Raw genomic sequence first — 27289 nt, forward strand, 5'->3', positions numbered from 1 at the left:
TTGAAAGAGCAGTTCAGTTTCCAGCACTCAACTATCTAGAACTCCATCTCCTAGAGATCTGGGGCCCTCTTCTGGCCTCTGCAGTGTCCTCCTGACATGTATGTAGACAGACACACACTCACAAATAAATATTTCTTAAATGATAATAGATTGGGTATGGTAGGGCACACATTTAATCTCCGCACTTGGAAGGCAGAGACAGACATATATCTTTGAGTTACAAGCCATTCCGGTCTCTGTAGTGAATTCCATGCCAGCCAGGGCTACACACTGAGATCCTGTCTCGAATATATAAATATATCAATACAATAGAACAGGTGCTGGCTTGGCTGCAGAGCTACCAATGTCCACTAGAGGGCCCCATCCCCTTCATGTTTCCTTGCACTTACTTTCAAATTCATGTACCACTGGGTTGCGGTTGCTGGATTTGAGATTCACTGCCTCAATCACACATCCTAAACGAAAAAAACAAAAGTAGAGTCAGACATCCCATAACAGCAAGATGGAGGCCACAACCTTTCCTTCCATGTAAATGTGGATGTCCATTACAAAACACTGGGGATGTGGAAATATGTCTTTAATAGTGTCTTACAGACAAACAGTAGTTGGTGCTTTGTTTCTCATAATCTAAAAGAATTTAAGGGAAGAGCTTTGAAAGTAGAAATAACCACCCGTTATCACTACCCACGATGACAAAGGACAGCACTGAGACCCAGCAAGCTTTGAACAGAGTGACTTTTCTGTGAGTCCTATGAGCCTCAGCGTAGCCCCTCTGCTACAGCTACCCTGGGTAGGCTTCACAGGCATATTGTTTCAGACAGGTCTCTCACAGTCTGGAATCCCACATTAGGATAGAAATGTCTGGCCAGTGACCCCGAGGCCCTCTGCCTCTCCAGCATTGGATGACAGATGTGTGCCAGCACACCTGCTTTCTGACACAACTCTAGAGACCTAACTAAGGTTTTCCAGGCAAGAGCCCTACTGACCGAATTATCTCTAGCCTGTATTTTATTTTTAAATGGCTCTTGTTAGTGTCTTAGGTTGGATTTCCATCGCTGATAATGCACCATGATTAAAATCGACTTGGGGAAGAAAGGGTCGATTTCATCTTACAACCCTTCACATTCCACCACTGCCGGAAGTCAAGGCAGGAACTGCAGGCAGGACCCAAAGCAGAAGTCATGGAAGGATGATGCTTACTGGCTTGTTCCTTGTGGCTTCCTCAGCCTGTTCTCCTATATGCCTCAGGACCACCTGGGGTGGACCACCCACACTGGGCTGGTTCCTCCCACATTCATCATTCATCAAGAAATTGCCCCCACAGACTTGCCACTATGATCTGGCAAAGAGCTCCCTGAGTTGTTGGTCATAAAGGTTTCAGAGGCACAAAAATCAGGACAGGCCACTGCCACTGCCCTTGGCTGTCCACTAACCTGAAAAAACTCCAACCGATAAAGATACTATTGGCTTCAGATGCAGGACAGAGAGATCACTCAAACTGACCAGGAAAGTAGCTGACACCGATGTCAAAAGGTGCTATGGAGGAGAAAAGACATCAGTGGCCTTACCCACTGCTGGACACGGCATGCTACAATACTGACCTGCTGGCACGGCTGGTACAGTAATGGCATGACTGTTGGGGAATAACCTGATCCACAGAAGTATTTCATTCCTAGTACTAGGAACTTGGTCAAAAGCCTAAGACTTGGGGATCCCACAGCCGTTGCTTTGTTAAACGCCTATGTTGTCAAACTGCTTTCGAAAACTATGGTTTTGCCCACAGATCTGTGCTTCTCTCAACCCTGGACACAGAAACGTCTTTTTGAGGCGCAGAACTATTAATGCATAGACTCGTAAAGCTGGTCCAAGTAATGAGCGTACGTAATGAAGTGTGCTCAGCCATACAAACATCATCCATACCCGCCTCCCACCACACAAAGCTCGGGAAACTGCAAAACAAGGTGGAAAGAACCTAAACAGTGGGATGAAGAGGAGAAATGTGAGATGCGCACATCCGGATGTGCCGTAGCTGTTGCACACACGGCTCAGTGTTTGTGGTCACTATTGTGCTGGTAACTAGCGCAAGATCAAGCCAGTTGGAAAACCTCCAATGTGGATGAGGGAGGGCACAAGGCTCTGCTTCTTTCAGAGGAAGTATTGGCAAAGTCTTCTGAGAGAAACGGAGTCTAACTTTCTCTGGGGATGCACATGCTGACAGGCTGCTGACGTCACAATGGATGGCCACACATTCACTCGTGCATGAGGAGAGCACTGACGTGACTGAACAACAACAAAAGGGGGTACGTGAAGCTGCAAGGGAAAGAGTGTAGGAGGAAGTGGAGTGTTGGGAGGAGGTGGAGATGTAATCAAAACATTGTTTAAATGCATGGAGTCTTCAAAAATAAAATATTATTTAAAATAACAAAAGAAAAAACCAAGGGACCAGGAATGGTGGCACAGGCATGTGACTCAGCACTGGAGAGGTTAAGGTTGGAAGAACAAGAGTTTGAGGCCAGACTGTGACACATAGTAAATTCAGGGCCAAGTAGAGCTACAGAGTGAGACCCTGTCTCAAAAACTAGGAGTTAGGGAGAGATAATCAACATCTGGAAATCCCTTATCTATCATCTAGCTACCTATTTCCCAAATGCTAAAGTGGTCCAAACACAAGGACATCCTACAATGCACCAACCACAGGTTATTTGTAGCACAATGAAAGCAGGCAGGAGAACAGTTGACTTCCGTAAGTCCGAGCAAAGCCAATGAAGTTGCAAGGCTCAGAGACCTCAGGTCATTTCCGAGTGGCCACATCCTCTGGTTAAGAAGCTAGCTCCAAAAATTACCGGCACCCCACCCTTCTAGACATTATACCCATACAGCAAATGTGCTTTCCCTGGGAAACTCCGCCAGCTAAAGAGTGTAAGATGTCACATATGAGGAGCCAGTCAGTAGTGTGCCGAGAAGACGGACCAGAAATGAGGCCTGAACGTACAGACAGCATGGTTTTGACAGGCACCAACCACAATGGTTTGCTTCTTGTAGACTATTCTGCTAAAGAAATTATCCTACCTGCAGAGTGATGCTTATTATAGAGCAGACCCAGCCAGCCCTGTACCCTCTCCCTCCCCCAGGACTTTGATAGGATTGGGCAGGGCAAGGATGCTCACAGTGCTGCTAGGATTCCAATGAGCTGCACCTGAGCATCACTGGGCTCTCACACAACATTCTGAGCACTAGCTCAGCCTCCTGGTACTCCTTGAATGTAAAGACTACTGCATGGACTTCCCAGCAACAAGCACAGTCAGGAATCGAGCCTGGGAGTTTGGACTTACCATTCCTACTTCATGATTTACTTCATTACTTTTCTTATAGGAAACAATGCTAAAATCTACCCAGAAATAAGTGACACAGCAACAAGCCCACATAATGGAGAGTTTATACTATAAGGAAGACATAAATTAGACCCCCAAAGTCTAAATTGATAGCCCATTTTTTTACAGAAATCCCTTTATAGACAAGTTTGCAAGGGAAGTGTCTTTAAAAAGGTCTTGGTATGATGTGCAGTTGGCACAATCATCTCCAACCCAATGACCTCTTCCTCCCACTCACGACATGGAAGTGGCTAAGGGAGCGAGCAGGGAACAGGCAAGATTAGGATGATAAGGCACAAGAGGAAACACTGAGGTTCTGACGTTCACGAGGCCTTCCTCATGGCCAGCACCCAGAGCCTGTGTTCTTCGTTTCCTCTTCCCTTTCCTTATTGGGAACAATTGAGGCACCTGTGGACAAGAACTGCAGTTTCCTCCTTCAGTGTTGAGAGACCTCGACTCGGCCAGGGGCTGGGGCTAGGATGGCAGGCAAGTGGTACGCCAATCCTTTACTTATTTAAAATACCATTTCCCTAGGACGGACTCCACAGACATGTTTTCTCACACACTCACACACACACACACACACACACACACACACACGACATTGGAAAGGGGGCTGTGAGAGGAAGAAATCTAAAACAAGGGGTGGGGGAACGGGATAAAGGGAAAATGAAATAGTGAAATTTTTTTTCTCCTACATGTGAGAGACGGGGATGTCACGAGGAGGAGGACATTGTTGGGGTTGGACAGGGATGGGCGGGGAAGGCAGAAGGAGGGACAAGTGTGAGTAATGTACAATGACATGTACAGATGAAACACCACAGTGAAGCCACTATGCCAACTAAAATAGGTAAAGGCAGGGACCACTGTCCAACCCCCTCACCCCTTGGAATGCGAGCATCTTTAGCTGGTCTTCCCAAACATGCCTGGAGGTTTTTACATGCGGTGCTACCCAGGAAGCCTTGAGCACCACTTGTTTGGTGGGGCCAGGCCTCCATCTGTAGTCACAGTCAGAAACAACCTGATGCCCGGCCTGGGGACACCCACACTTCCTTCTACTGCTCCAGAGTGACTGGCTATAAAATGCTTCTAGAGCGTCAAGCAAGACCAGCCAACAACACAAAAGACTGACAGACCCAGACTTAAACCATGAGCGGTGTTCAACTATGGAATGGCACGAGCTTCAGCCCACAAACTTGTTAGCTGTGCAGTTGGCTCGTTGTGGCTGAATGTACTAAGGGCTGTCGCACACTCGAGAGAGCATAGTTCCAAGGGTTACTTCACAGCCCACATGCACACTGCCCAGCATCTCAGTGTGAACTATACATCTTCCTCCATTTTCTGTTCTTTCTTTGAAATTAAAGCCATGCAGAAAGGAGACTGGATCTACTGAGTCATGAATAAACTGCTACAATACTGGGAAAAGGGTCTCTATCCTTAACCCAAAGGCCAGCCAGGAGAGGGGGTCAAGAATAAGCTTAGCTTTCCATGGACAATTACATTAACTGCGATTTATACCAATTACTATAAACCAGGATGAAAATTTTCTTTTAAAATTATTTCCGTCTACAATATGTTGTTGCTAAAACCTAGTTTATGTGTGACTGGCTCTCAGAGGATTTATATTTAGCTTTCTGGCATTCTGTTCACTTTGTCTCCTGCTCAAAAGAAAACTTTCCCCTAACCAGGACTCGAGCCACAAATACCACGTCAGCACACAGCACTGTGGGACTGTGCTGGTCCACTGGGGCTCCAGTCTAAATATAAAGCAGCAACACAGGCTTCTCCGCGGACATTAACTGCATGCTTACTGTTCAAAAACGAACACTTGCTTATACTTGTTCAGCGAAAGCCACCTTACAGAAAACTATTTCAGTGTAAAGCATCATTTCAACAATGTCACAGCGTATTAGCCAACTTTCCAGGAATTTAAGGACAGGAATTGAGGAAGAACAACACAGAATGCTATTGTCCAGAACCATCCACCTACACATACATTAGAATATAAATCAAAACAGGTTCTGACCACAGCACTGCTGGAGGAAGTCCTGCTTAAATCTGCTCACTGTGATCAAAGCCAAACTAAATGTCAATATGATCTAACAGATCCTTAAAAATGAAGTATAACACATAGCTAGTAATACACATGACAGGACAGGACGAATATAAGTTTTAGGCCAGCCTGGGATACAAAACAAAACCCTGTCTTTCTTTAAAAAAAAAATGCTGGTTGGAGGCACACATTTAATGGTAGTATTCGGGAGGAAGGCAGGTAGATCTCTATGAGTAGTAAACACAGCAAGTTCCAGAACAGTCAGGGCTACACAGAGAAGCCTTATCTTGAAAAATGGGGGGTGTGGGGGGAAACCACACACAAAACGATCAGCCAAACAAAATGGGATTAAAAATAAATCTGGCTTGCATGGTTAATTTTATGTGTCACTGTGGAGGGTGCTTTGCATAACATTACTATTTAAACTGTGGAACTCTGGGTTCTCTGGTATCATTAGATCTTATCCTAAAATTGGCTGCAGATCTAAATAGACTAGAGAGAGCCCTCCCCATGGAAGAGGAAGTTCTTCAGCAGAACGTCTTTGGGCCTGGTGACGTCACTGTGTCTCCAGGGTCACCAGGCTACAGGGATGTACTGCACATTCCTAACATGTCAGCTTTCATAATCTCAACGCAATTCCTTGCCTTATCTCGTCTCTAGAAATGTGTTTCTCTGAAGAATGCTGACTTGCTAATGCTCTGGCTGTGGCACTTCTTAAAGGAACAATCCATGTTCACATACACTGTGCACATGCTCGAAGAATCTCTGAGGGGGTCTCAGAGCCAAAGCACTGGCTCATCGCATCCCGTGTTATGAGATGAGAAGAGATGCTGTTTCTACTTGAGTCTACTGTCTCCTAACCCAAGCCACCAAAGATTTTAAAAAATACTTTTATTCTTAACTCTATGTATATATTGGAGTAGAAGGTGCACAGGATGCCTTCTGAGTCCAAAGACAGCATCAGATCCCCTACAGTTAAAGTTAAAAAGTGCCTTTGAGCCACCTGATGACGGTGCTGCCTGTCAAACTCAGGTCCGCTGTAAGAGCAGTATGCATTCTTGACTGCTGAGCCATCTCTCCAGCTCCACCAAAGATTTATTAAGCACAAATATAATTTATATCAAAATAGTAAAACTCTAATAATTCCTGAGACAGAGGTGAGTAAAGAAATAGTTGTTCTGGAAGAAGTGACAGCCCTTCTGCTCCCCATTCCACACCCATTCCTTTCCTTTCTCTAAGATGTTGCTTTGTACACTTGAAAGAGAAGGTCTAGAATTTGTAGAAGGGGAGAAATTCAATGTGCATAAAATCTATGAAGAAAGCCAAGAGAGAAAAGGGGACACTGCATTAGCACGCTTTTCAGTACCAAACCACAAGGCACCGTGACGTGGCCTCTGTACTGCAGCAGCACCAAATACTCTTCTAGGAAGAATGACGGAAGAACAAAATAGCAAGTAGGCCTGAAGACAGGCACAGGAGGCAGGCCTGAAGACAGGAATGGGAGGCAGGCCTGAAGACAGGCACGGGAGGCAGGCCTGAAGACAGGAATGGGAGGCAGGCCTGAAGACAGGCACAGGAGGCAGGCCTGAAGACAGGAATGGGAGGCAGGCCTGAAGATAGGCACGGGAGGCAGGCCTGAAGACAGGCACGGGAGGCAGGAGAGAAATCAGGACAGGAAAGCATCACCCAGAGTAATAGCCCACCTCTCTTTGAGACTGTTGATCCCCATCCTTTTGAACCATTCAAAAAGTTTATACAACAATAAACAAGCCGGATAGCATCCCTGCTTAGCTCACCATGAGTGTAACTTTGGCTGAAACAAGTATAGAACTGTAGCATACTTTGGAAGCATGTGGTCAGCATGTTCATACAAGCCCAGCACACAGTTCCTAACAGCAGAAGAATCAGACCAAGAGGATACTAGCCTTGACTGAAAAAGCTTAGGCAGACATCTCTTTTCATGAGACTACTCTTGAGACTGAGACATAACAACAATAATGACTAAATATACAACACGTGTCAAGACACATTCTTATTCTGTAAAACATCTCATCTGCAAAAACATCATCCTTAACACTTAACCTGACTGGAAACCTTGGCCTAATGCAACTCCGTGTGAGCCTGCCCTGTAAACACTATTTGCATGTCATTGCAAATTCTGGTATCAGAATTTCAAGATGAAAATATGTGCTCTTATGTGCTACAAAAAATATATTCAATTCAATTCAAATGAAATATATTCAATTTGATTCAAATATATACCAAGTTATATTTGCATTCCAACTGCATACGCTGCAATAGTCTCCATCTTACTTACATTCTCCAAGGCCCTGTCGCTGCAGCCTGAGGAGGCACATGGAGACAGCCTTAGCTACTGTTGTCAAGGGCAGTGAAGAAGTATGGTCCTACTCTAAATGTGAATGGAATAGCCATAAAAGAAAAAATAAACATGGTCTAAAAGTATCCAGTGTAACCGCAATGTTGAAAGATGAAGAAAATTAAGAATGTGTTTATGGGGAAAAAAGAATAAGTTCCATTCTCATGTGTACAGTTTAACTTCAGCTCAGCCCCACCAAAATAGGACAAGAGTATACACTACCAAGAACTTGGCCATTGCAGGACAATCTTTTCTAACTCTACTGAGTTATATACTTAGGAAGAAAGCAATTTTATTTTATTTTTCTTTCCTCGATGAGTAAGAAAAATATTCCCATGAGCTAGGTGTGCTGGTAGGGTGCCATCCAACACTTAGAACAGTAAGCTGGAAGCGGACCACTGAGGTAAGTGCTGAATGCACAGCACATGAGAGGCCCGTCTGGGCTGCACTGAGACCCTGCTTCACAAAAGGGAAAGAAAACACTGTTTTAAATTGAAGCATGAAAGAAAGGCATGTACAGTCAGTGAATAAATTATACAAATATAGTATGTAAATAAATGTTGTCAATCAATATAACTAGTAACTCAAAATAAATATTGAAGTCTTATATTTAGTTTAAGGAAACAAGCTAATAAGAGTAAACTCTATACTTTAATCTCATAATATAAGCATGACTAAATATCTAAAGTTCACTGAATAAATAAATTCACAAATACAAGAAAAAGGTAAGAATGAAAAGGTCTTTTTAAAGAGGTAGAGAAGAAAGTGTGACACATGGCACAGAGCAGGCTGGGCCTCTGGACTGAAGGGACTCACAGGTACTGATGGCAGGCTCCGGGCTATGTAGGCAGTGGCCTGAGGCTTCTTTCCTCTGGTTAACTCCCACCAGCGTGTCATAAATGGCTTTGCCATGGGTAAGGACATGAGAGGTGCCATTTCGATGGGAAACATTTTGGACCCATGCTGAAGGCCACTGACCATTCCAGCCCAGAAGACAAAGCAAGGTTTCCTAGATGAGTTCCTTCCTGTTAATTTCAGGTCTCAAAATTTAGTTTAATCAGTCCTGCCTAATCTACATACTTTTTATGTCCAAAGCCACTGTGAAAAAATGACTATGACATTTTCTCTGTTGGTTTGGCTTAAATATATATATATAATCTATGAAATAAGTTACCTTAATTTAAAAAAATCAAAAGATTCCAGGAAGCATGACATAATGGAATTTCTGGAGTATAATGTGCAACAGTGAACACATGACTAAGCATTAGATTAGATACTGTAACAGTGAACACGTGACTAAGCATTAGATTAGATACCGTAACAGTGAACACATGACTAAGCATTAGATTAGATACCGCAACAGTGAACACATGACTAAGCATTAGATTAGATACCGCAACAGTGAACACATGACTAAGCATTAGATTAGATACTGCAACAGTGAACACATGACTAAGCATTAGATTAGATACTGCAACAGTGAACACATGACTAAGCATTAGATTAGATACTGCAACAGTGAACACATGACTAAGCATTAGATTAGATACTGCAACAGTGAACACATGACTAAGCACTTATAAGATGCTGAAACAGTGAACACATGACTAAGCATTGGATGCTATAACAGTGCACACATGACTAAGCTTTTGTCAAGAGGTTAGAATTAACGATCATAAAAGTGAACTTTACTGTATAGAAACTATAGAATAGAATTAACAAAAGAATCAGCTAGGAAGCTAAGCTGGAGGGCAGAATATGACAAAGGAAACAGTTACAAATACCAGAACCTCATTCACTGGGATCCCTCAGGTAAAAATATAAAACAAAACCTACTGACAAGTGCATCTGAGAAGACACTGCACTCTAGTTTTCCTACAACAGCAATGTGAGTTAACAACTCAGATGGAAAAAAATCTTTACATATGTAACAATCAAAAACTAAATCATGTTGTAGATAGAGAACCAAGTTTCTGACAGAGAAGAAATGATTGTGCAGGGGCAATCGAAGCTTCTGTGCTGGATTAGAGGAGACCCCATTATCCAGGAGGCAGGAGGCGGGGCAGGAGGATCTCTGTAGGTTCCAGGTCAGCCAGGGCTACACAGGAAGACTGTCTCCAAAATCAATGAGAAAAGCAAAGGCAGAGCTGTGTTTATTTGCAGGGATGTGATCATCGAGGACAGCAGAGAGGAGAACAATCCTGAGGCTGAAGGCAAGCTGTGTTGACTGCCGAGGCTTTAGCACTCTTTGATTGGCACACAGCCACACTCTTCATTTGCTTATTGTCTACAGCTGCTTACACTCTTAAAACCCGAGATGACTAAGTGCTAAGACATCTTAAGATGTTCAGCATCATCAGTGAGCTGCAAATTAGAAGTGCAGTAAGACAGCAACAGACACTGTTAAAACAGTCAGAAGAAAAAGAACTGACCATGATTGTTGATACGGATATCAAACGTTTTCCTGGGCTGCCAGTGAAAATACAAAGCAATTTGGAGAACTGCCCTGAAAACTTAAAATGTGCCTACTTTTCTGGCCATATTACCTTAGATACAAAAGAGAGTGAAATTATCTTCAGAGCAATTATATACGTGTGTGTTAATTACATACATTACTAAGAATGTAACATAATGCGAATACTGGTCAATATAAGGAGAAAGCAATTGGTGCAGTTTCAGGAAATGCTGCTTTGCATCAGGAAAACGGCTGCACTAATGCAGCACACAGACGAGGCTCGGGGTGACTGCCCTGGGTGAGAGAAGCCTGACCCAAGAGTGCATCAGCTTTTATCCAGCCCCATAGCACTGCAGGGCTGGAGGGACGGCTCGGTGGTTAAGAGCACAGTCCTTGCTGATGACCCACGTGGCAGCTCACAGGCAATCTGGAAGAGTCTTCTACCCTCTTTGGGCACTGTACACACACACACACACACACACACACACACACACACACACACAGTTAAAAATTTTGAACAAATAAAATCCTTTTTTAAACTGCAGGAAATCCAAACTAGTACACATCCAAGTTATGTATGTAGTGCCCAGTAAAGAAAGGGTGACAAAGGGAGAGATCACAAGCGAAGACTGGGATTCCTGTGGGTGATGCATGTGTCCATGAAGAAACACTGCACATGGTGCAAGATCCACTGGGGACAGCCAGAATGGTGGGTATGTCCACGGCACGTACCTGGAGACCGCGCCTGTAGTCACTATTTTGATGTGGTAGTGGTTGCAAGGCCTTTCATACATGCTAAATTTACCAAATAGATATTACATATTTAAAATATACAGTTTATCATACAGCAACTTATACCTCAACTCCAAACTCACAAGATAGTAGTGACCGTGGACTGACTAAACAGTAACTGGAGAACAGAGATGACCTAATGCAATCATATCCTCCTAGGAAAGGCTGGGAAAGAGAAGTGAGTTTGCTCCTTTACCCCCTTCCTGGAATCCCCATATTGGCATCCTAGTCAACAATGCCAATTTTTAACTCAACCACAGAAAACATTATGAAAGGTTTCATTTTTCTGCTATCTCAGTAGAATCAATCCTAAGGGGGGAAAATCATAAAAAAGGAAAACAGACTGACATGTAGCTACATAACAGCATTAACCTAGCATACAGGAACAGAGTTTGATCTACCTCATAAAAGAAAGAGGGGGAGGGGAGGGGAAAGACAATCTCTCTGAGAAATCCATAAGAAGAACCTTCTCCTCACAGAAAAACAACTTGCAGTGAGCTATGTGAACAATCGGGGTAACAGATGCCTGCAATCCCACACCATAGAGGCTGAGGCAGGAAAGATGCTACAAGTCTGAAGCCAGCCTGGGCTGCGCAGTGAGTTCCAGGTCAGCCAGGGAAACAGTAGCAAACCAACAAGATCCAAAGGCTCCATCGCTAACGCCTACCTCCCCCCACCACAAATGCTGTCTATTTAGTCAGAAATGGAAATGTATTTCAAATTAGACAATGTAAACGACTATATTTATGTGTGTGTGTATATATAAATATAAACATATGTATATATTTTTTATTCTCATATAGAATTCCCTCAAGTGCTTGTTCTGTGCCAGCAATCACTTGCCTAAACAACCTTTATAGTCCTCCCAACTACCCTAGAAGGAACTGACTGTGACTATCCAAACATGGAAACTCACTCAGCAGGATAATGTAATCACTAAGTAAATCAGGGGAAGGAGAGAAACCCACCAGAGTCTCCAGAGCACATGTGGGCAGAGTGCATACACTGTACAAAATTAACAGTTTGTCTTCGCATGGTATAAGAAGTTAACAGACATCTTCAATGTGAGAAAGAAAGGATGGAGACTAGAAACCCTCTCCTGGGAGGACTGAAGCAACAGACTGGTACTAAAGAAAACTTAATATGCTGTCTTCTGTTAGTGGGAAGGAGCGAAAGTGGCCAGAGCTCCTGAATAGATCACTTAGGTCATTAATGAAGCACTCCAGCCAAGGGCACTGGAAAGAGCACTTTGGCCCTGCCTGAACCAGAACTCGTACAGGAAGTAGCATGTAACAGCTAATTGTTTGGCTGTGTGAATCTTGAGAAGTAAACCTTTCACTGATGGTAATTGACACTGTGGTTCTGGAAATGGGTTGATAAGAGGCCCACCATTTACCATGCTACTTGGGGTGTTACTGTTTCTCATTTATGAGATATTGAAATTAGTGTCTATCTTATATAAAGTAATTGACATAATTAAGGATTGCATATAAAGGACTTATAAAAATTCCCAATACATAGCAAGTACTCAATAAAAACTGAAATAACGAGAGAGTTAGCAGAGTAATGTGATCAGATTTCTTTCTAAGCCAGTGAGAGGCGCTGCTGTAGTGGATGGAAAATCCTACCAAAAGAGCACTGTATCCTGACAGAGGCACCAAGAAGCATGCTGAGTTTCTATTATACTTAGAATTAATTCCTTGTTCCAGAGAAAAAGGAATGCCTTGTCTAAACCCAGACATTCTAAATGGTGACAACCCAAAATTCCTATAGTCTTGAGTCACACGCCAATGTGCTCAACATTAGGGAATAAAGTGATTTCTTCACTTCCTGGGGAGATGTTTAACAAACAAACAAACAATAAGCAAGCAGCTGGAGAGATGACTCAGTGATTAAGAGCACAAATTGCTCTTGCAGAGGACCAGAGTTTGATTCCCAGCACCCACATGAGGCAGCTAACACCTGCACATAACCTCTTCAGAGGGGACTACTCTCATATGCACACACACACACACACACACACACACACAAAGTAAAACTTTTTTAAAAAACTCAGTAAAACACCTGAGTACCAATACACACCATGTAAGAAGGGCCAAAGAAACAACCCTGTATAAGTCCGGACTGGAGAATCAATGTCTGCTAAGATTACTCACAGCTGATACAAAGGTGGTGTCTTAGGGTTTTACTGTTGTGAAGAGAAACCATGACCAAGGCAACTGTTGTAAAGGGCAATATTTAATGGGGGCTGGCTTGTAGTTTCAGAGTTTAGCCCATTATCATCATGGCAGGAAGCATGGCAGTGTGCAGGCAGGCATGGGTCCGGAGGAACCTAGAGTTCTACATCTCGACCAGAAGGCTGCCCAGAAGAGGGTCTCTTTCCCCCACTGGGCAGGAGCCTGAGTCCTAAGAGACCTCAAAGCCTCCCTACACAGTGACACACTTCCCCTCACAAGGCCACACCACTAATAGTGCCACTTCCTATGGGCCAAGCATATTCAAGCCACTGGCAACTACATACATCTCAAGGAAGTCCCCAGAGCAACTTGTAGCTGTTTCACAGCTGGAGTCCACCAGAAGCATGAACAAACAACCCACAAAAAGCTACACCCTTAAAGAATCTGCACACATAGGCAACTATGCTACTCTGGAGTCCCCTGTACCTCTTGTCTAACCTCAGGGAAGGAGACACATTGAGGACCTTGTGATCCTCTTCAGCATCCCCCACTACAAGGACTGACAGGCTTCTTGAGGGTCTCCTGAGAGTGATCACAGCCACCCCAGAACAGCAGTTAAGTCCAGAACAAGTTAGCTAACATAAGCAGGAGAATCCTGACTGAACACTATAGCTCAGGGGTTCTCAACATTCCTAATGCTGTGACTGTAATACACTCTTCCTGTTGTGGCAATGCCCCCATCATAAAATTATTTCTGGTGTTATTTTACAACTGTAATTTTTCTACCACTATAAATCGTAATATAAATCTCTGATATGTAGGATGGTCTTAGGTGACCCCTGTAAAAGGGTCCTTTGACACCCCCAGTGGGTCAGGACCCACAGGTTGAGAATCACTGCTGTAGCTGAATTCTGATCCTACAGTTAGAGAATCAAGAGCCTACTTAATGATGCTCTGTGGGATACTCAGTGGTTCCCAGGGCACACACAGCACTTACTATGGAACTGGAGTGGAAAATCCACATTTTAATTTGCATCTGAATGTCAAAACCATTCTGTAAATAATGCCACATTAACTCAGCATTACACCAAGCAATATGTGACAAGCCCCTCACTAAGACATCACTGTTAGCTGTTCCTGATTGTTCTACTTTGAAGGAGAAGAATGGAGAAGCAACGTGTTTACACTGCAACCTGTCAGGGGCATCATCTTCCTTAATTATAAGCATCACCAAGCACAGCAGCATGCTGACCGCTCACACTGAGCACAGTTTATTGTAAGGAGGCATAAAACATTGCTGTGATTCTGGAAAATTAATTTTAAGCTCAGTTCATTCACTGTTTTGCTCAAAAGATATGTATTTAAAAGCCAAGTGCTTCAAGGGAAAGTGGCGTGATGTCCTGGTGTTTGAGCTTTCACTCCAGGGCTTATGGCCACTTTTGACCCGAATCGAATCTTATGCCTGAGGGGCAACTGATTATAATGCTTCCTGTCCCAGGACAGCAAACACTAAATAAGATAGCATATACAAAGTGCAGTAGCTGACACACTGAGAAAATCTGGCTTACACTACCCACTGCTGTCATATTGAAGGATGATCTTACATGTGCTGCGGTATCAGTGATGTTCAGGCTCCAGACTGACCTCGAGGAACCTATTATCAACAGGAAAACAGAATTCCACGAATAAATAAAAGACTGACTACTCACAAGTACTCTAAAGGAGCAAAAGGGCCAAACTGGGTGTTAGCAGCGAATGTCTATCCTCCCAGCAGGTGGGAGGCGAAGGAAGCAGATTAGAAGGACTAGGAGGTCAAGGTCAACCAGAGCTACAAGGTGAGTTAGAGGTCACCCTCATATACATCACACACACACACACACACACACACACACACACACACATACATATATGGGGGGGTGAAGAGCAAGAAAGGGGGAGAGGAAGAGTGTGGGGGAGGGGAGAGAGAATACAAATATGAATGTCTAATTATGAACTTTTAAATCTGCTATCACTCATTTAATTTTTAGCTCTCCATAGGGTTTTCCTCACCATCTGGGCCATCAATTAAAGCAGGTCTGGAAAGCCTTCATAATTTTCCTATATCACACCTCCTCCTCACCAAGAGAGGCTCTGTGGGTGGAAAGCGGCAAGGAACACTGTATGTTATGTACAAAGCAAACACTTTCCAGAGGATACGGCCTTACAGAAGAGTTAAGAAACTTGTTTGGATTAGAATAAAAATAGAGGATCCTTTTTTTTTAAGTGCACAAATAATAACTACTAACTTGTTTTAAGGTGGGGGAGGGAATAACTTCAAGTACCTTATCAGAAATGTGTCCTGTTCTCCAGAGATCTAAAAGGAAATCCTAAAATTCACTCAGAAACACACATAGCACGCGCACACACACATCACAGGTAGCCAAAGACATCTTTAACATTATCACAACACCTGACCTCAGAGTACAGCACAGAATCATAGCAACAGAGGTAGCATGGCACCACACAAAAACAGATGAAGACCAATGGGACATGACACAAGCCAATAAAGAAATCAACACAGCTTCAGTCACCTAATAACAAAACTGTCAAAAACATACACTTGGAAGGCTGGAACAGCTAAGAGAACCAGCTGATCTCCCAGAGGACCTGGATTCAATTCCTAGAACAGACATGACTCACAACCATCTGTAGCTTTAGTTCCAGGGAATCTGGAGCCCTCTCCTAGCCTCAGTGGGGAGGAGACACCAGACACGTCCAGCAGTCTGCCCCTCGTGGTCTAGCAGCAGCTTAATCATCACCTGCCACCAGCAGGTGTGACAGGTGCTACAGCTACAACAGGTGCACACATAAGCGCTCCCAGTCCCCGTGCCCGTCTCCCTCCTTCCTGTCTTGATGTCTTCTCTCTCTCCCTCTCTCCCTCCTTCATTCTCTGACTTGTTTTTTTCTACGTGTCTGCTTGTGTCTCCCATCTCATCTCATGTCCCTACTCCAAGACTGCCTTTCGCTCTCCCCACTTCCCCTTCATAGCCCTTACACCACATCTGTCCCGTGGAGAACCTTCTCAGCCGCAGACCTTGGCAGGCCCACAAAAGGTACCCAGCTCTTCATCACATTATCCTATCACACACGGTTCACAGTCATAGATGCAGGTAAAATATACATAAAAACTAAAAACAGATTTAAAAACAAATTAACCATACACTGGTAAAGGACAACCTATTCAACAAATAGAGTGCTGGCGAAAGTAAATACCTACCTCAGAAGAATGTAATTCGACGTACTCTCTCACCTGCATGAAAATCAATTCAAAATGAATCAAAGACTTTAATTCAAAATCAAACCCCTATAACTACTATAGGAACATATTATCAAATTTGGGGTCAACAGCCTGTACCTCGAGTAGCAAAATTCAGCCACTGTCCTCAGGGGGGGAAAAAAAGCCCAACTAATAGTAAAAACCAGAAAAGGAAAGTTTATTCAATGTGGATACAAGGGAGAAAGGACAAAGAGGTCCAGCAGCCTGCCTCCAGATCATTTTTACACAGGACCAGGATGTGTGTATCTAAGCAGTCCCAGTAAAGCTCTGATCCTAGCCCACCACGGTCCCATCTCATCTGCTGGCCTCATGCTCTCAAACTGTCTCAATTGTAGATACCCTTCCTGACAACAAGCCCCCACTCCCACCCCAGGGCTGGTGCTTTTACTGCTCCCTGAGTGAAATTCCTGAAGAATTTCCCTTCCTGGGGTCCACTGCTCAGTGTCTACTTAGCATACTGTCCTGTCCGACCGTTCTGAAAATCCCCATGACACAGCAATAACCCGGAGAACTAACAAACGAGACTACGGGACCTGAAAAGGCTTGGTACAGTAAAGGAGCCCATCGAAGAGGAAGCAGACCCTACAGAGTGAGGGTTTAATATCTTAACATCCTCACAGTCGGGGTTAATATCTAAACTCTATGAAGAACTGCAAAACCTAAACACACGCACTGCCAATCAATTCGCAGGCTAATAATCTCGACAGAGAGGTCTTAGGAGAAAAACCACGAATGGTTAATAGATGTTCTATAAAGGGAAATGGAGGGGCTGAAGAAATGGCTAAGCGGTTAAGAGCACTCACTTCCCTTCTAGAGGACCTGGGTTTGTTTCCTAGAACCGAAATCACAGCTCAAAAGGAGACCAAAGCAAAAGCAACATAGCTTGCAAGTTATGGAGGCCATTTTGTCAAGCTCCCATGCTTTACAAAAACAGTTTCTATTTAACAACGTTTCTGTTTCTTAAATCCGATGTAACCTGCAAACCCCGTGACCCTATTTATATGACCCACATCCTTGCCTTCCTCTTTCACTGTATTTTTCTAACAATCACTCACAGCCAATTCTCTCACCCCTGTAAACACACAGCTTTTAAGCCATTACCTCTTCCCATAAAAGAGACCTTAAAAGGCCAGAGCAGCTACTCTAAAACCCCTACTTAGGGCGAGACAGTCAGCTGGCCAGTGCCAGGAGCAACTCTAAGAAGAGTTTGCTCCAATTGGATAATTGTGGAAAGAGTTTGCTTTTCTCCTCTCAGTTACTGTGCTTTTAACAAAAAAAAAAAATCCCTCACTCCAGTTTCAGGAGATCTAATGCCTCCATACATGCACATAGGCAAAACACTCAATACAGTTTCTACATGAAATGCATATTCAAACTACTTTGAGATTCTATTTCACCCCAGTCAGAATGACTGCCACCAGGAAAACAAATGGCAGTGAGTGTGGATGAGGCTGTGGGGAAGGAGGACCAGCCGTAGAAAGAGTACAACCTGGGGCAGCCATTGTGGACTGTGGATGTGACTTACACAACTAAAAATGAGAACTACCACATGACCCAGCTACACTACTGTGCAAAGATACCGGGAGCACATGGGCTGCCCACTTAAGTCCAGGCTGATGCAGCCTTTCCTTGGACTCGTCCTGACTGTGATTTTAACACTGCTGAAGACAGGAAGAAGCTCCAGGTATAACCCCAGATTCTGATGGGGGGGCCTCTGAGAGGACACCTGTTGGCCCACAAACTCACCTAAGGTGAGCCAGGAGATGCAGGGAAGAAATGAGAGGCCCAGGGAATATCTAGAAAGACTTTTTGAATCCTATAAGACCCACACTGCTTCTGACTCTGAAGCCAGAGAGCACCAGTCAGCTGTGAACAAGGCTTTTGTTACAGCTGTCACTGACATCCCTTGGAAGCTTCAGCCACTGAATGGTTTTGCAGCCTTCGTCTGGCACCCAAAAGCCAGCCTCTATTTGCCTTTGAATGGCAAGACTTGGAGAGAGGCTTCAAGGGACAACTGACTTGGACATGCCTGCCTCAAGGATTCAAGAACCTAAGCTGGAGAGATGGCTCAGCGGTTAAGAGCACTGACTGCTCTTCCAGAGGTCCTGAGTTCAATTCCCAGCAATCTCATGGTGGCTCATAACCATCGGTAATGGGATACGATGCCCAGTGTGCTCACATACATAAAACGATTCACCCACCACCTTTGAGGAGGCACTCGAGGACTTAAGTGAATACCGGCTAGCTCACCCCCACATAACTTGTTCCATTATGTATGACAGGAGGCCACACTGAGACCTGCTACAGGAGCTAAGTCAACTTGACTACGAGTGCCTGCTAAGAAGGCCCAGCTTTGTCAACCTGAGGTCACCTCTCTGGGGTACATATTCAAGAAGGGCTGGTCAGTCAGATGCCCTGGAAGTAAGCCATCCTTAGCATCCCAGTTCTATCAACCCAAGCACAGCAATTTCTGGGATTTGCCAGGTTTTGTAAACTTTGGGTGCCAGGGTCCACTGAGGCCACCAGGGGCCAAGAAGACAAAATAGAATGGACCCCTGAGAAGAACATGGCTTTTAAGATTCAAGAAAGAGCCTTTCCACCTGTATGTGGACCAGAGAAAGGGGATAGTAAAGGGGGTACTCACCCAAACTTTGAGACCAGATTTGTAGCTTATTTATCTAAGAAGCTGGACCTGGAACCCAAAGATGGCCAGCTTGCCTCTGGATCACAGCTGAATGTACTGTTGACATCCATCGAAATGCCAAGGAGTTTACAGAAGAGACTATGCTTGCTGACCTCTGCAGACTGCACCGTCCTACCTAAGGGGTTTTCTAAGCAGCTCATCCATTAGATTCATCAACATTCACACCTGGTCACTGAAAACTATGAGGGGCAAGGTGCAAACATTTGACTGAGGACACTGGTTGATGAGGTATCTCAGACTGTGCCACCTGCCAGGCTGTCACCTCCTCAGGCCCTGATCAAGAAGCTGCTCCGGGGACCAGAATCAGGGGTCAGTGGGCAGGAGCTAACTGGGAAATAGATTATATAGCAATAAACCCAGGAACATATGGATACAAGTATTTGCTGGTTTTTATAGGTACCTTTTCAGGATGGGCAGAAGTCTATCCTGCAAAGGAGGAGACTGTCAACACAGTGGCAAAGAAGCTTCTGGAAGACATTATACCGGGGTGTGGTTTGCCTGCCCTGCTTGGGTCTGAGAGTGGACCAACCTTCATCTCTCAATCTCAAGCACAGGTTCTGGGGACCAACTGGAAATTACATTGTGCATACAGGCCCCAGAGTTCAGGGCAGGTAGAAGATGAATCAGACCCTGAAGGAGACCTTGACCAAATTAACCCTTAAAACCGGTGGTAACTGGGCATCTCTTCTACCTTATGCCTTATATAGGACTAGGAACACCCCTGTACTTTAGGTCCCCCCTCCTTTGAGAGCCTATATTGACGGCCCCCTCCCATGAAAGTCCTTGGAAGCCCTCCACAGGGTGCAGAAGCAACTCTGACCTGTCATCCACTAGGCTTATGAGTCTGCTCCTCTCCCTAACCTCCATTGCTTTGAACCAGGTGATGAAGTCTGGATTAAGAGACATAATCACAAGACTCTAGGACCTCATTGGAAAGGGTCTCACACCGTGATCCTGTCCACGCCTATGGCTGTTAAGGTGGATGGGATCAGGACCTGGTTACACCACTCCCATGCTAAGCCTGCCAGAAGAGAGATATCCAGCAGTGGAAGAGACTTCCAGGCGAACTGGCACAGGAACAATGGAAGGTCACCCACACCCTGGCGATCCTCTGAAATTGCGACGCTTGCTTGCTGCTTACGCTTTGCTGCACCAGCCACTAGCCCACCCCCATCAAAAATGACTTCATCAGTATGACTCAGTTTGGGGAGACACAGACACTAAGTGTTGATTCCTGCATAAGAAAAGTCACCCAGCCTCCAAGGAGAGAGACTTGCAGACTTTGTTTTGAGCCCCTTTACTTTCTGGGTACCCCCAGAGGGTGATGAAACAACCTGTCATCAAGTTCACACAGGCTGACAAGAATGCCAATTGGACTGCCAGTAAGACATGGGGACTAAGACTTGACATTTCTGGCTATGATCGGGACTCCTGTTTACTGTCCAACTGCTTCAGCATAGCCTCTTGAGACCCATAGTCCCCTAGGCAGGTAGAGAAGTTGCCATGGTGAGCAGTTCTGGCTAAGCGGCTAGACAAAGTTCCTGGCTGCTAGAGAAGCAGCTGGTGTGCAAGGTCCCAGCTAAGTGGCTAAGTGACTAGCGGCTCTGCATTATTTTTACCGCAACAAGTGGAGAGCCAACGTGTTAGGCAAGAATCCACTACAAAGTTAAGATTATCAGCCTAAGAGCTAGAGAGAAAGTTTTATTTTCTAAGAGGGGGCCAGTGCCATGTTGAGTCACATGATATCTCAAGTGCAGGGGAAGGGGGAGCTTAAACAAAAGAAACGCAGTCTGCTGGCAGGCTCTAGGTCACCTGCTGTGAAAAATGCAGGCTACCTTGAACACGGAGATCAGAAGCTGCCTGCTTCTTTAGCAAAAGTTGTTTAGAAAGTGATTTAATTTAGGTTTGGTTTAACTGCTTTAAAGACAGTAGGAAGATTGAATGCTCTATTAAGTCTTTCAGGATACCCACAGTCTTTATACGTGGGCTCCACAGGAATTTTGGGTTAAAATCCTAGTTAGACAAGTTGCCTGCTTCTTAATAACAGGTATTGAAGAAAATGTGATTAAGCTTGTTTTTATAGTTAGAAGAAGAGAGTACAGAGTTTACCCAAATCACGTGGGGATTTTCACCCACAGTTCGGAACAATGATAGCAAAAATTAGTCACTGACTCCAAGTAGAGAATGGTGATATTTGCAAATTAATCAGGTTGTTAAAAATAGAAGTCTGTAGCACCAAGTAGAGAGCATAACAGACATATATTATAGAAGTTATTAGTGAGTGAAGGTCTACCTCTCTAAATAGAGCGAATTATAAATAAAAGCTGACTACTTCCTATAGGTAGGTATTAATAAAATTAATAAAAGTTTTCTTTTAAAATGGTATATTAAAGTCTGCAGGATAACTCTTATTCTTTGTACATGGGCTCCACAAGAATTTTGGGTTGGTTTCCTGACGTGACCAATTATTAGAGACCTAAGAATAGGCTCTGACAGTGTATTAGTTTATTCCTTTGTTTTATATCATTTTAATTTTCAAATTGGGTGTCATATTAAGTTTTGCAATATTATTTCTCTGGGGGAAATTACAAGATACAAGCTTTTCTGGCTGCCAACTAAGGGTTATGCTAATTAGGAAGGGTTTTTTCTTTGCCCAGAAAAGAGGATTAGGCTCTGGACGCCTTCCAGAGTTGTATGGATCAGATTTGATAAAGGGAGACTGCCTGAAAAGTAGATTCAATATAATTGAACAAAAAGATATCTTTATGTAAAATGTTGTTTTGAGATTTATATATTGCAGAATGCACAGCTTTGGTGAAACTCGTCATCAGAATGCTGAACTGGCCTGCTTGGATTCCTGATCTCAGGGACTTTCAGCCAGATCCAGTCAAGACAGACATCAGAGGTGATAACAATCTCTGGTGGGCTTCTTAAAGCCATTCAACTCCCCCATTTTTCCTATCCCCCCAAGGATATCTCAACGCCCATGTCCAACTTGAAGAAACCATTGAAGAGTCATCACAGCAATTCCCTGGATTTTGAGGGGCTAAAAGTGATTATTCTAAGGTTGTTTTATGAGGAATTTAGAAATGGTCATAATTTAACAAGGAGGAATTAGCTAGATTGATTTGTACAGCCATAATCTCATTTGGTAACTAAGCTAAAGTCATATCTTTACATTGATATAGACTTATTTATTACAAATTTTTTTAAGTACAAGGCTTAGACCCAGTCCTATAACTGCAATTATAAACTGTTTTTAGATTATTAAGCAATACAAGTTAAAAGCCAGATAGCAAACTCATGGTTCTGAGGAATTAAAGGGTGTTTCTATGATAATTCAATTAGAAATGGCCGAGAGTAGTCGAGGCCTAACAGTTCAGAAACACTTTTTGTAGACAGATAATCTTGAAAGGTGTCAGAATTCCACAGAATATGATATTTATAGACATTTCTTTATTAAAAATCATTTGACTAGAGACCTGCCTGCTCCTGACAGTACCCCTTCTTGGATTCTAAGAAGAAATTGAGCATCAGTGGAACTGTTCTAATTGTGGTGAAACAGCCACTAGGCAAGAATTGCCTCAATTCATCTACATACAAATACTGTCCAGAAAGGAATACATTATGCAGAATAGTCAACTGATAATCTTTGCCTAATCAGAATTATCAGTCCTTCAAAGTTCTGCATTACAAAGGTCTGTCAGATAATCTTGGGCCAGAACGCTGAAGACTGACCCAAGGGATCAGTGGGTGCTGTAAATTGGCTAAGTTTTGGAAGTTATGGTATATGCTTCTCATAACTTCAGGTAATGTTAGTTGTTCTCAGATTTCTGATGGAGTTGAAGACAAATTTAGTCTCATAGCAGCTGGGAGGGAGTCATCTGGGAGAGCAGGGCTCATGGACCACCGGGGTCTGAGAGTACTTGGGGACAGGGAGGAACATCTGAGATAAAGATACCCCACAGTGCTATGTGATCCTAATAGCACTGGCACTAGTGTAGGATAAAAAGTTACCACTTTTTAATTTTTACTACAACATCAGCCCACCATTGCTTCCTCATCAGGACCCACCACCCTTTCCCCCCAGCAAGGTCCCAGTTCATAGAACCAACTGCTTCCATCTTCCAGGTTGTTAATTCCTCCCACCCAGACTTAACACAGAACTTTTGGTTAGCATACAGGGACTCTGCATTGGAAATAAGGTACCCCCAGCCTATTCCCACCTCTACAACCACACTGTACAAGATACATGCTGCTCCAAGAGAATGCTCGGTGGCCTTGTACCTCGGGGCTTACTCCATGCATTTATGGCCTGGTTGTAAATAGGACTGAGGATTTTTATGTTCTAATACAGCTTGTACGCAGAGTGAGTTCTTACTCTGGGAAGGATGTCTTCAACCAACTAGCACCTCCAAACAATCAGGTTAAAAGGGTAGGTATTTCCACAGTGTTCTCTCTTGGATAGGGCTGGCTGGAGCTGCTAGTTTAGGGGCCTCAGCCTAATACTCCAAAATAAAAATTACAAGGCCCTGTGAATGGTGATAGATGCAGACATACAGGAGACGGGCAGGTCCATCATGGCAGGATTCCCTGTCCTCCCCAATAGAAGTAGTCTTACAGAACAGAAGAGTCCCCTGTTCCTCCAGCAGGGGAGACTCTGTACAGCCTTAGGTAAGAAATGTCTCTATGTTGACCACTCAAGGGTAGTCAAAGAATCCATGGCCTTACTCAGAAAGAAACTACAAGACAGAAAAATAGAGAGAGAACAGTGTCGGGGTTGGTATGATCCTCTTCAATTGGTCTCCTTGGCTGACCATCCTTGTCTCTACCCTGACTGACTAGTCATCTTATCCTACTAATGATGGCCTTGAATTATGGTCTCTGTATAATCAATGCTTTAGTTATGTTTGTTAAGGAACAAATTTCTACCATTCAATTGATGATTCTCAAACAATACCAGCACATAAAAACATCTTAAGGATTCAAGATGGCCCATTACTGAAGGGGAGAATGAAACAAGCTGACTTCATGACAGCTTCAAATTGGCAATTAAGGAAACTAGGCCTAAATCTCTGTTTCCAAGAACTGGGTAATTCCGGGCAACTCCAGGTCCCAGAAGCAGCCCCTCAACCTGGCCAGAGGCAAGGACAATGGGTCAGCAGCAGTTTCCAGACTTCCTCGGCAACAGTTTCCAGCCTCCCTCCCCCATTTCTAGCAATGGTTCTAGAATGTTCCTAGAGATTGATCCAACAAATTAAGATAGAGGATGAACACACACACACACACACACACACACACACACACCAGAATTCTCCTAATGTGCTTTAGATGAGACCTTCAAGCTCACTTTGGGACCTCCATCTTGGAGGATGGTAGACCCCAGCATGCTGAACTTCTGCAAAATAAAATGCTCTTTGCTTTTGCATACTATTTGAGTCAAGAAAATCAGTCTTTGGTGATCATAGACCTTCATAAAAACAAAGAGAGGGTGAGCTGTCAGTTTTTGTATAGGGGTGGGACCCCTTAAGGCATGTCCTAAGGGTACTGTCCCCTATGAGCTTATAGGGCCATCTTTCAAATCACCCCCCCAAACACACATACACACTCATACACACACACACACACGAATAATCAAAGGGGGGGAAGGCCATGCATCTGAGAAGAAGTCAGGGGAATGGAAGGGGAAAAGGGGAAACAATGTATTTAAAATATATAGAGCAGGACTAGAAAGATGGCTCAGAGGTTAAGAGCACTGACTGCTCTTCCAGAGGTCCTGAGTTCCTGATGAAGAGTGTAATAAAATCCTGTGACAAAAGGTGGAATAAGGACTGCTTTGGGGGTGGGGCAGTGGTACAAGGACTGGATCAGGGTGATGAGACACAGAGAAAAATCGACCAAAATGAAATATGGATAAAAATATTCTACAGAACCTGTTGGTGTATATGTTAATTAGAAATAAATAAATAAATAAATAAATAAACGAAATTTGTGCCTGAACAACTTATTTAATAGTTTTAATGACATGCTTTAAGATGATAATAAATTCCTGAGGTTGGAAAAGTGGCTCTGCAGTTAATAGCACTGATTACAGAGGAGCCATTTGGTTCCTAGCACATATATGACAGCTCACAAATGTCTGTAACTCCAGTTCCAAGAGATCCAATGCCTTCTTCTTACCTCTATGAGCTCCTACATGCATATAGCACACAGAAACTCACATAAGCACACACACATACACATAATGTTTAAATAATATATTTCTGTCAATCATGGTAACACGTGTCTCTAATCCCAGCCCTGAAGAGGCTGAGGTAGTTTCAAGATGGTCTACATAATAGGTTCTAGGCCAGCCAAGGATACAAAGTGGCTATTACTTGTTCTAAAAAAAAAAAAAAAAAAAAAAAAAAAAAAAAAAAAAAAAAAAAAAAAAAACCAAGGCTAGCCAAACAGTGCAGTGAGTAGTAACATGCTTTGCTATGCAAGGAGGAGTACCTGGGTTCGAACCCCAGCATGTAAACAAGCCAGGCACTTTGGCTGAAAAGGTTATGTCAGCTCTGGAGAGGTAGACACAAGAAGATCATCAGGATTCCCTGACCTGTCAGATTAGTTGAACTAGTGTTCCTCTGGAGATCACCAGTAAGAAACTGTCTCAAAAAGCAATTTGGAAAGCCAGGCATCATGGCACAAGCCTTTAAATATAGCCCTCCAGAGGCTGAAATGGGAGGTCTCTTATGAGTCTGAAGTCATCAGATCCCATTACAGATGGTTGTGAACCACTCTGTGGTTGCTGGGAATTGAACTCAGGACCTCTGGAAGAGCAGTCAGTGCTCTAACCACTGAGCCATCTCTCCAGCCCTGAGCCTGTCATTCTGACTCAGCAGCCACACAGTTCGGGCTCATCTCGCTCCTGTGCCACAGAACCACCAACACATTTTTAAATGGGGCCTTTAAACAAAAGATTTTTTACAAAAGATTTGGAGATTCTGACAACCCAAAGTTCTGCCTCTAATGATGGACTGCCTCTGTGTGTTAGTAGCAAAGAGATTCTAAGAGCAGAGTACTTACTGAGTGCCCCAACAAGTACCAGCAGGTGGAAAGCTAAATATCACCAGATGGCTCCAAAATTACATGGATAGGACGCTCCATATAATATTAAATAAGATCCAGGAAAAACATAGAGAAAACACTGCTATTAGTTCAACCCACAGGTCAGCGCATGGAGACAATGTCGTGGGTACACGGCAGCAAGGGGTTTTTCCCTACCACCTTAGCAATCTTGAGGACAAGTCCAACATAAAGGTAAGACCACTTACTCAGCTTGAAGCGGTTACTTGTGGACTTGGGCTGGAACTTATACATCAGAGACCACAGTTCTTACTATGCAAGCAGGAAAAAAAATCAAATTCCTTGACAGATAAAAATATAATTTATTTTTTTCTCCAAAACATTTTGGGATTTAGCAAATCCCAAAAATCACCCATGAACTCTTCTAAGGTTCACTGGTTTTAGCCAGTGAGTGTCTTCTAAGAACCAACTTTTGTTTCATTAAGAGACAGTTTTTCAAAGAGATCTCCATTAACTTGGGGTTGTTCTTAGTGTTTTGTTTTTAGGTTCCTATCTAAAGGCAATTTGTATACTGAGGCTTCAGTAAAAAGTAGATCCTGCCTTCTAGAAGTGGAAGCAGGAGGATCTCTGTGAGTTCCAGGCCAGCCTGGTCTACACTGTGAGTTCCGAGACAGCCAGAGCTACATAGAAAGATTCTGCTGGAGGGGGGGGGGGGGAGAGAAAGAGAGAAGGAGGGATGGAGGGAAGGAGGGAGAAACAGGGCTACCTCTTCTAGGAGGCAGAGCCTGAGCCATTCATTCCTGAATGCAGCAGGCTTGCCCTAAATACTGACTAGTCCAAAGGGCTGGATCTAATCCAAATTTGTAAGGAAACTAAATAGGAAAGGAAATGTTTCCTGTGTGTTACATAAAGTTTATGTTTTTACAGATTGAAATAATTAGAAAAAACTGAATGTGGTTCTCACAATTCTATCAGC

At 43.6% G+C, this 27289-nt stretch overlaps 1 protein-coding gene across 1 annotated transcript in view; it reads right to left on the reverse strand.

Moving 5' to 3' along the window:
• JAM3 (junctional adhesion molecule 3) overlaps window positions 1-27289 on the reverse strand; it is a 55608-nt gene that overhangs the window by 8386 nt on the left and 19933 nt on the right. The window contains exon 2 of the mRNA XM_080930329.1: window positions 390-455. Within this exon, the coding sequence (XP_080786455.1) occupies window positions 390-455 (66 nt within the window). The remainder of the gene's footprint in view (window positions 1-389; window positions 456-27289) is intronic.

The sequence above is a fragment of the Micromys minutus genome, assembly GCF_963924665.1.
Source record: "Micromys minutus genome assembly, chromosome: 16".
Taxonomy (NCBI): domain Eukaryota; kingdom Metazoa; phylum Chordata; class Mammalia; order Rodentia; family Muridae; genus Micromys; species Micromys minutus.